The 11,535-nt window shown below is 40.2% G+C and overlaps 1 protein-coding gene and 1 long non-coding RNA gene across 2 annotated transcripts in view; one reads left to right on the forward strand and one right to left on the reverse strand.

Moving 5' to 3' along the window:
• LOC105680592 overlaps positions 1-11,535 on the forward strand; it is a 297,589-nt gene that overhangs the window by 88,775 nt on the left and 197,279 nt on the right. Inside the window, exon 2 of the mRNA XM_024366832.2 lies at positions 2,105-6,623. Within this exon, the coding sequence (XP_024222600.2) occupies positions 3,495-6,623 (3,129 nt within the window). The 5' untranslated portion in view covers positions 2,105-3,494. The remainder of the gene's footprint in view (positions 1-2,104; positions 6,624-11,535) is intronic.
• LOC117151515 overlaps positions 9,804-11,535 on the reverse strand; it is a 17,684-nt gene continuing 15,952 nt past the window's right edge. The window contains exon 2 of the long non-coding RNA XR_004461506.1: positions 9,804-9,872. This is a non-coding gene — a long non-coding RNA (uncharacterized LOC117151515). The remainder of the gene's footprint in view (positions 9,873-11,535) is intronic.

Genomic DNA, 11,535 nt, shown 5'->3' on the forward strand with positions numbered 1-11,535 from the left:
GGAATAACAATTTCCTGTATGTCATATTATGCTACAACAATCAAGCAAGTGTTTTTTCCCTTAAATTGGTCTTCGATAAAGTTAATTCGAGCTGTTTGTTTCATTTAACGTTTATTTTCATTTCGACCAGTTCATATTTCACGATACACAACGTTCAACCTACAAATGGCCATTCATGTGTAATCCTTTCAACCCCATGTATGAGGACTAGTCATTAGACACGGTGTGAAGTGCGTATTGGGAGGCCTGCGAATGATGAAATCGGAGTCCCTTATTTACAAAACCAGATGTTCATTTTATGCGCGTCGGTTGAACGCACATCCCAACATTTCGAACAAAGTTCGTTAATTTAAGACTCTCCGATGGATAGTGTCAATTACAAAGTGGCGTGTGTAATTTATCGATATTCCAGGTACTTCGCATAAAATCCCGCAAAGGACTGTGATAAACAAAGCTTAAATCTACTTTGATATTTAGTTTCATCTCGAATAACTATCGTTAATCCGTAACATCAGGAACTGTTAAAATAAAAGTTTCGCGTAATCTCTAATCCCATTAATTTTACCATTTGCTCCGATGGCTAAAGCGCTTTCAGTAGCTGTTCGGGGAAATTCGGAGCCTCATAAACGGGCTTATGACCGCCTCTTATTACAGATAAATGCGCAACACTTCGTCTTCCTTTCTATCCAACTTTCCACCACAGCCTCCACGTTATGGCCAGCTTCACAAGATATACCGCTAATAAAATGTCGCGAATGGTCCCGTGAAAGTAACAAAAACTCGCCGACAGTACGAGACTTAGAAAGAGTTTTCTTTAATTGTCCCATAATACATCCTGTCTGTCGAGCTAGCTTTCGTATGACCATTCTCCATTTATCGGGAAGCAATCAAGGTGAATCTCTATCGTTGTGTCAGGAAAGAAATTACGAAAGTAAACGCTGATACGCGAGCCGATAATTCACGGCGTTCTCCACGACAGTGAGAAATTTTCAACGTCTTCGTATGCCACGGAGTAACTTTCCGGCAATGAGAGATGGGCGCCACCCACTCCGTGAAACTAAAGTGATCACGAGGCGCTTGGGAAATCACGAAAACAATTCGCGTTCCTCAGAGTGAAACAGATCGTCTCCGAAGCAACCGACTCTTTGTTCAGAGGCTTGTCATTGTCGGCGATAAGTTGAAACGCGGATTGTACGAGCCTTTCCCGAAGACCTGTCGCTCTTAGCCATGGTAAATAAGCGCTTTCACAGAGCTGCTTCCATCTGCAAGTCGTTCGTGAAATTTCCGAACTAATGGCCACCAGTTTACGCCAACTTCTCGCTCAACTTTTTTCGTTCCACTATTCTAACGTCAGTCATGGTTTTGTGGCGTAGAAACGCGCCGAGAAACCGCTGCTGGACGTTTCATTTGCGTGACAACTGACTGAGCTTGAGTAGGAAAGATTACTCTCCGAATTGGTATATTGACGGTCGCTGACTAATATTATGTTTCTTTGTGCATAAAGTATGGTCATACACGGGTTGGTTGATCGAACAGTTGAAAGGACAAACGATGTAATTTCTAGAAGTAAAAATTTCAAATAAATCAAAAGCATCTTTATTAGTTTTGTCATCTATGACATGTATCGCTCGAACTGTACATTATCAGCGTGTGACATTTTTACGGAGTTAGAAAGAAAAAAATTGGTTAAATTTGTTTATCTGGGTATTGATTCTACAGCTTTTTCGACCAAAAGTCTAGGGAGTCGATACTTATGATAGCCCCCAGAATGAAAATAAATTACCCTGACACTACAAAAATCATTTCTTACTTCTTTTGACATTTACATTTTTTACCATTTTATCTCTTCGGTTAACAACGACACGAAGATAAAGAAGAATTCCTTGTATTCATTTGAATTAATAATAATAATTTGCGTAATAATTGAAAGCAAATTCTTCACATTCTCCTCTTTGTCCTGATTACAGAAACTTGTAATTTTCTACTTCAGAATTTCTGCAAAATAACCAACCGTGAATGCAATTTTATTACTTTGCGCCGAATATTACGAGGAAAAATTATAAAAGATACATGGAAAGTACCATTTCGTGCCTTTCTTTTGCAGATCGATTCTACAGATTTTCCGAGTACGACATATTACGTCAACGCTATAGAAAGAGTACTAATTCTATTGTTAAATATAAAAGAAGAAAGTTATATAATACGAAACTGAAACAATAAAATCAAATGTTGTCTTTCAACTTGAAGCAGTTAATCGTCAAATCGTCATTGTTAAAGTTAACAGCTACAGGACTGAAAGTTATTGGAAATTATAACGGAAACTGCCCAGCAGAAATCAAAAGCTTTCGAGAAACTGATAATAAAACGAAAGAATCAAAGGAAAAGTATTCAATTTTTTAATATTTCCAGGAATTTACACTGATTAATCGTGTCCTTTCGAATTGCTATTTAAATCGTATATCTAAACGACGAATCATACATGGCAAGCGCAATATTTTATGAAAAATTCGAGTGGAAGTCAAACGATGACAGCCAAAAAGCTTTCTGAATGACATTTTTTGGAGTAACATTTTCACGACGAACGAAAATAACTGAGAGATACGAGCGAGCTGTTACGCGCTGACACGTTTCAGCGTAACTGCTATTTACGGACAAGGAATAGTAAAAAGGCAAACAGTTCTCCTTCGTAATATCCGTTCTGTCGTCCGATGATAAGGAAACCATGAAGTAAAAAAGAAAAAAAGGAACAATAACGCATAATTGATAAAGATTTGCGAAACGAAACGGGGATCGCGTCAAAGGGACGCAATAAAAGAGATTACATTTGCAATTGCGCATTCTCATTTGCTCGTGGAAAAATGAGAAATTCGAGGGCGGCACTCAGAGACTTTCTGTCTGGACAAACGTTCCAAATTTTCACGTAATATTATTCGGTGCGTCTGCGATTTATTAACGAAGCTCCGGCGGGAAAACGGATGCAAACGATCTGGATAAATAAAACGCAAGAACAGTGTGACGAACTCGTCCGTTAATTTTCGGATAATCGAAAGAACAAAGAAAAAAAATTCGCTAGCAAATTACTCGACGAACGAAGAGTCAAATATTCGAATCGAAAAACTGCAACGAATTCACTTCACGTTTAAAAACAAAAATTAGTACGTTAAGAAAACAAATTATAGAAAAAAAATTGCGAAAAATTTTATTGCATTCCCTTCACGGTTTATATCACCGAGAAGACAACGTAAAAAGAGGAAACTCAATAAGGATCACGGAACAGCGATCGGGTGTAGAGCAAACGACATCAATATCGACGTTTACATGCCTCGAGTCGACCTAGCGGAATATACGAGGCGTAAAAACGCGATCCGTGACGATTGCGTTCAAGCGAAAATCTAGATTTCCAACAGAGAGTTGCACGGTAAGTCGTCACGGTGTGCGGATTGGGGCGAATTCTCGGCTACATCGGCGGACGACCGTCGGTGGGGGCCGCCAACATGTCGCAGTCTGGTTCAGGAGGGGTGAACGATAGCCAGGAACAAAATCAGGTTGGACAAACGATGGAGAATCAACAGACAGCGTGTCAAAACGGCCGAGCTGAGCCGCTTGCCGACAATGCGAAACAAGATTTGTCCAACGGCTTTGAAAATCGTACCATAGAATATGACAGATTCTCTCAAGATAGGGTTCAACAGAACCAGTCAGCCGGCCAAACTCAAGAACAACAACAACAACAACAACAGCAACAGCAAACTCAGCAGACAGGTCAATATCTGACTGGAAGGAAGCAACCTGTGGTCGGTGTTCCCGAGGATAGACACCCCCCTAGTGGACAACTTCCACCCCAACAGTACAGCCAGGAAAAGTCTGCTCTCGAGAGGACGCAACATGTTTCTCAAACTAGTACACAAACCCTACCGGTTCAAGCGCAGCCTCAATTCATGCCTGATTACGATCAAACTCAATACACGCAGATCCGAAGTCAGTTCGAGGTGAGACCTCAACAGATGTATCCTCAACAAGCTCAATACGCTGAAAGAGCTGGTTACGTGACGAGGGATGTAACATACAGAGATCCTGCGTTGTATCAAGGAGGTGCAGCGAATCCGATGTTCACTGGACAGGGTCAATACGTAACTGTTCAACACGGATCGCAAATGCCTCCTCAATCCGCCAGTCCTCAGCCACCGTACTTTTCAGGCGTTGTCGTACCTCAACCGGCTAGTTACGCTCAATTCGGCGGGCAACCCCAGTATTCCTATAGTCAGTACCCTCAAACAGTAATGAACGCGGTACCGTATAATCCTCATACTGGAATGTATCCCGCTCAACAATTCGGACAGCAATCACCGAATCCTCAAAGATTCTCTCAGGAACTTGGACAATATCAGACACAGCCTATCATTCAACCGATCGCCCAAAATGTGACTCATAGTCTCGCAATGGCGACTACAGAGAGACCCAGTCGTGGACCCAAACCTATGGTTCCACCACGAGGTAATTCGAAGATTACTCACGATACAGGGCACAGAAAGTCTGCGAGTGTCGATGTTCCAGGTATGCAGAAACCTAAATACGACCCAAATCAAAATCCACCGCAAGAACAAATTCACCGAAGCGACGGGGCTATAATCGTGCAAGGCGCACAGATCGTAACCGATACTCAGGATAGAAGATACCTGACAGCCATTAATCAAAACCCTAGGACGAGACAGGACGGTCTGTACGTCGATACGAATGGAGATCCACCTGGTCGAGAAAAAATGTGCGAAACCGTGGTAACCGATTGTGGTCTATATGTGACCAGACCTGAACACAGGAAATCTATTTCCGTGGACGTTACATCGAGTTTCCAACGTCGTAACGATACGATTACGTTCACGTTCCCTGGTGACACGAATCAGGAAATATTAATGCCAGCGAGGAAGACCGGAACTATGGTGGATCCGAAACGAGTCGAAACCAATCAAGTGTATCCGCCTGATCAAAGGCGATTGGATACGAGCTTAAGAGTATCGCCGATGGCTTTTGATACGAGACAAGAAAATAGGAAGAGCATAGGGGCTGATAGAAAGCCCGAATGGGGTAACGTGAGCCCTAATCAAAGAGTAGCGATACCGCAAGAAAACAGACGATCCGATTACTTCGACGAGCATAGGAGGTCACCGATGACCATAGAAGGCAAGAGAATGGAAGACGTTAGAAGGTCTCCTATGCCTTTCATGCCGATTCGCGAAGGATCCGCGGATCGCGCGGGACAGAAAAGTCCGTCGTTTGTAAATCAAAATTTCGAGAAGACTAGACAAGAGCTAACGATATGGGCTGAACAACGACAACGACAGGAACACGAAAGAAACATGATGCAGAATCAAATGCTCTCCACCAGTCCACGTTCTCGTAATCAGTCCGAGGAAAGAAGAGACCCGAGACAGATACATCAACCAGATGATCGCAAGGAAGCTAGAATGACTCAATCGGCCTTTCAACCTATACCCAACATCAGTCAGAGGACTATAATGGAACAACGTCGACATTTGCGACACGTTAGTGCTGACCTAACGAAGCACATGGAACTCTCGAGAAAGGAGTTCGACGAGCAGCCCATTAGTGGATCCGTAGCGAACCTTGGACCACCTGCTAGTACGGCTCCCTCTCAAAGAGCCAGTCCTAATATATGCCATCAGTATCCAGCCCTTAGCGAAGCAAAGTTAGATACCAAGACTGTCCTAACTGTGGTAACAGACTTCGGTGAAACAAGTTTAGGTAAACCGATCGATCAAGTAGATCATATAATCCATAGCCATCGTAAAAGCCACAATATCTCGACCAGCTTACTAACTCATAGCAAGAGCCAGAGCGATAATCTTCAAAGTCAACTAGACACACAGAACGAAAAATCCGACGCTTTGACGTCCCAGCAGCAACAACTGCAAAATCAACAGAATCTTGATTTAATATCCGAGAAACTCAGCCAATTTGAGCGTCAACAAAGCGATCTACAAGCGAAGCTCCAATGTCTTCAGAATCAAAATCAAATCCTCGATAAAGTGGCGCAATTTCAACATCAACAAAGTGATTTACAAGCCCGTCTGCAAAGTTTGCAAGCACAGAACCAGCTGTGCGATAAATTACAAAGATCGACCGATTTTCAGCCGCATTCGATCGGAAACGAGATCCACCAGATTCAATCGAATTCTCTGCCCAACCACCAAGAACAACCGACCGATAAGATTTGCACGTCGCAAAGCCAGAATACGCCGCACAGTCATCATCAAACGTTATTGACCGCTTCCTATACACAGAACTCTAATCATCAATCCTGCCAATCGTCTGTCTGCGAGAAATTATCACCTAGGCTTCAACACGACACCAGCGACCCGAATTCTATTCAGATACCGAACATGTCGCAGATGCCACTGCCGTGTCTGCCACAATTCGATCGCGCCGATACGTCCCGTACTTCGTTCTCACAGTTTCATCGACTTCAGTGTCAAATCGACGGTCACGAGGGAGCTTCAGCACCGTCCAGCACTGCTTCCGTGGCTTCGTTTACTGGAACTTTGAAAAAGGTACCTCCCGAGAAACCACCGAGAACGTCGCTAATCGTTCAGTCACCGGAGTCAGAGGTAAGGGCGTTAACGATTGAAAATGATATGGATGTTGAAAAGTTTTCAGTTTTTCGTTTTGCATGATGTAACGATGTATAGGCAGCTATAACGATCTTAGTGCATTTTACAGCAGGGTTATTTTTATTTGAATACAATTTTGCCACATTTCAAAGTAAAGATACTATATTTTACTTCAAAAGCAGTATAACATGATCACGAATATGCTACGAGATAATTGTTTATTCATATATCGAGAAATGATTTATTTTAATAAAAAAATAGTCTTTACATCATAGAACAGTCGACCATAACAATGGTCTTAAGTTATTTAATTTTATTTTGTACTCCGCATTTTACGCGATACAAATTCCCAACAATTTTTATCCTGAAAAATATAAAATACAAAATAACATCGAGCAAATATTTTTCCGGCTAACTGTGTCCTAGTCAATTAAGGATCAATAGTGTTATAATTTTGCACGTTTAGATATTCATTGTTACAATCTAGAATAGTATATAAAATTATATCGTAGAAACGCTATTTCGAAACTACAATTTTACGTTAAAATAACCATATAAAGGTGTATAATGTTGATTGAAAGAAATGCAAGTTTCCATCAAAAGATAGAAATAATTCGTGCCACGAATCTTATATTTATTTGATTGTAGAAACACGCTTTAAGTATAAAGAAAACAATTATATGAAACGTAAAATGCGTAATAAGAGACACTCGAACGATCAAAGTACGTCGCTTATACGCCAATAATTTCTTATAAAATTAAAATCCAGAAGCCTTGGATGAGTAACGCGCGAAGGGTAGGGGAACGAATTTCGCGTTTCTCAACATTGGTTGCTAGGGAAAGAGACGAAGAAGGGTGCGAAAGAAGGGTGGAACGAAGATAGATGAGTGACCTGGCCGGAAAGAGTGGCAGATAGAGATCTCCACTTGCAGTTTTTGCCATCGCAGCCGAGTAGAATGAACTCGTTAGATATCAAACTCCATGTTGTCTTTGAAAACTTCGTTACGAGCCCTGTGTACCTTTCACTCTACTACTTCCACACTCGGTCTTTTCGTCTAGACAACTTTGTTCGTGTTATAAAACTAGATACCGTCATCCGACGACGATGTCACCTGCTGCAGCGTGCACGTGTTTAGAATAGGGAATTCCAGATTTCATATCTATATAACACGCTCGTCTAAATAAAGACTTGGTACAAGAATTCCACGGTCTTTTTCACTTTTTACTTTGTTTTTCAACTTTACATTCGGTACGAAGTGTACGATCTGCATTTTTCGTAATTTATTCGTTTTTTCAATTACTACATATAAATGAATGCGAAGTAAGAGCTAGAAATTGTATATACTCGTGTTATCTATGCTTAGTTTAGTTTATTTTATGATTCTGTTCTTCAGAAAGAATGACAATTTATTTAAATTAAATAATAGTAACGTAGGGAAATGAAATTAACGTATTCAACTTAGAATCTAAATAAAGGATGATAACGTTATTTTGAATAATATAAAAAAAAGAGATTAGCTGCATTTGGGTTAACATGTTATCTGCTATGCAAATTTTATACGATACAGCCGAATATACGTATCAGAAAATTAATTTACTGAAACTTTCTTTCATATCTATTTGTAGTAGTACCTCGCGTTGTTATCACAGTATTAAAGATATTGACAATTTTACGACTATGTACTGTTCATTTCTAATTTAATTGTCTCAATCAATTCTCACATCGCCAATCGTTACTGACTAATCGTGGTAGTCAACATATTAAAATGAGGCAAAACCGAGAGAAACATACAATTCCAATAAATCTGATGAATTAATTCAGTAGCACTACCTCGTAAATTATTATCGCTAAAAGTAATCGCAGATTTCAAAGTTAAAAAATAAAACCGTTAAAAGACAATAACAGTATCGATTATCCACCGTGTAGCATGATACATTCCATGTATAACCATTCCCTTCTAAAGCAAACACTTCGACCCCCACATTCTTTCGGTTTATCTCCCTAAGAGAAATTTCTCAAAACACGTAAAGCGCGTCTAACAAATAATATTTTCGAAGCTTCCTCACCATGAACCGATATTATTTTAACTGTCGTGGGCGCACTCTTCCTACAGGGACATTTCCAACCTTTGCCAATACTTTGTATAAAAGACGGTACCGTGTAGTGGCGTGTAGGTAAGGCAAATAACCCGTCTCTCGGTGAAAACGTAGCCGCCGAAGCTTCGTTGGCGTCGTACCGGTAAAATTGGGTTAGCGCTACGAGTCGCGCGTGTATGAAAAGCTCTGGAGTTTACTTTCCCAGAAGAGCAAATATCCCCTTCCTCCCTAGCCCAGTTCTCTCTCTTTCTCTCTCTCTCTCTTCCTCTCTCTCTCTCTCTTTCTCTCTTGCTCTTGCTGTCTTCCTCTCATTCCCTTTGCGAGTACGGTGGACAATAGAGAAGTAAAGAGAATTCGCATTTTCAACCGCCGTGCGTTACCTAACCTACCTAACGGAGAATCCAACCGACTATGGGGCTGGCTTCTAGGCCAATTTCCCTCTGATGCAATTCAGTAATGGCCGGTGTTCCTTTCCGGGAATTCGCGCGAAATAAGTAGCAGAATGGAACGCATAAAAGATTCGGCGACACAAAGGCGAATATTTTATTCTTGTTGTTATACGCCATAAAAATCGCGAGGCGGAGAGAGTTCCTGAATTGCGAATTGTATCGCGACTTTTGTGTTGCGAGAAAGATTTATCACGCGACTTAAGGTTTGTCGTTTATTTGCCTACGTATCAGAGTCGATCGAATAAACTCTGGTTTAGCTTGTACTATGTAATCGTTCTAGTGTTACTGCTAATAATCACAATTAATTTATTAACCCTCTCGTTCCCACGGTAATCAAGTATGATATAAAAAAATTAATCGTTAGATGCGTATATTTGCGCATTCGAGAGTGGAAAATTTAAAGATGAAAAATTGCATCGAAAGCCGATAATATGCAAGATTGGAGAAAATATTTGGAATATAGAATTTGTTCGAATATTTAGTGGATGAAAAGGATTTCTGCCAGGATTCTATATCTGAATGAATCGTTTATTTATTATGTAACAAGTCAATATTTGTGACTGTTAAATAATTCGGGAATGAGAGGGTTAACTGACGGATCAATGATCATATTGATTGATTGTCTCGTTTACCTGTGAAGTCTTTAGTTTCCTCGATCGCGAATCACGCTTATCTCCTTGTTAAAAGATATCTTCCTGTTCTGAAAAATATTGCAACAAAATTAACAATTACAATACAATATATGTTAAAAAATATACAATATATGTTAATATATGTTAAAAAATTATAAAATATTTTGCGGAAAAGGAAACGTTGACAGGGTACAAAGAATCAGAAAATTGACAGGAAGGTGAATTGAAATTATAATTACAAAGATACAAAAATATCTTTGTTTCAAAGATTAAAATTAGTCGTATAAATTTTTATAAAATAGACCAATTTAAAAATAGAGTGACTTTAAAACTTTAAAAAGTGTGAAATATTGTAACCCATTCTAGTAATTAATCAAGCCCACAACTTTTTTCTATGTTTACTAGTATCTTTGCTAGTACTGTATCGGTATTAAAAGCGTAAAAGAGTTCACAGTTAACCAAGAGAAAGGATTTCCTTTTTTACGGGCAATTTTTCACGAGACTTTGTAACAACAGCTACAATACAAAGTTAAGAGAATTCGCGTCTCTGGCCCATGCTCGGTGGCTCGTTTATTCGCTAGAGGATTCTTACTGTGGCGGCACTCGACAACAAAATACCACCACTCTACACTAACTACTCCCGGTCGACGGCGGCGCAGTGGTTAGAGCCTTAGATGCGAACATTTGGACTCGTGTTCGAATCCCGGCGACCGGAGTTCCATATTTAGATATTCCATCACAGATGTTGAGTATCAAATAAACAAACAACGACTTGAAAAAGCATAAATAAAAAATTTTTTTCTTATTTACAAGCACTTTACAATCAATTCTCGCATCGAGAATTTTGAGTAAGTTTCTCTGACGTGGTGCAGTGACATGACTAACTAATTTACAGTAAGTTAGTTTATTTCTAGCTGCATCTAGTACTTAGGACTAAAGGATAGTGTTTTCTTAGCCTGCGAATCTGGTCCGATGTATTAAGTAATTTAATAATTAGGGGATTTCGATGGTTGTTAACTCTTATGATATATCTGATACTACATTTTCTTATTTCTTCTTTGACTGTGGATATCTTGAGGTCGATATGTATTGCTTCGTTGGTAACATACCAGGATCATCTACCAGGGATCTTAGCGTTTTCGATTGGAAGCGTTGGAGTATTTCAATGTTGGAATTACTTGCTGTTCCCCATAGTTGGATCCCGTAGGTCCAGACAGGTTTTATTATGGTCTTATAAAGCGTAATTTTGCTCTGCGTGCTTAAGTTGGAACGTCGGCCAATGAGCCAGTAGAATTTTTAAATATAGGAAAAGGAGAGAGAAATGCGAGATCTGCTAGTAGAACTCTTCAGTAAAGCTTACCTAGCAGAACTATACCTTAGACACAATGGAAGAAGAGAGGAGAGAGGAAAGACATTAATATATATGGTAGAATGATATGTAAGCAAGATATGTACGAATGGCGGGCCTACTGTATCCAAAGCTCGGTTCCACCCCCCTTTTGCAGTGTGACGTTTCCTAGTGGAGCGACCACCCCTACTTCGGATCTTCTTGCCGCGATCAAAGATCAGGAGGGGATACTATTGCTACTAAACTTACTATTCTATTTTATTGCTTTACTTGAGCTGGAGGTGCGGGCGGTCCGTGCGTGCGCCATACACACAGTGTAGCAATTATCTTGAGCGTGAGGACACGTGGGTATCGCTATATAACGGGCCCCTTCTCCTAGGGGG

Source organism: Bombus impatiens, unplaced genomic scaffold (genome assembly GCF_000188095.3).
Source record: "Bombus impatiens unplaced genomic scaffold, BIMP_2.2 scf_0248, whole genome shotgun sequence".
Lineage (NCBI taxonomy): Eukaryota > Metazoa > Arthropoda > Insecta > Hymenoptera > Apidae > Bombus > Bombus impatiens.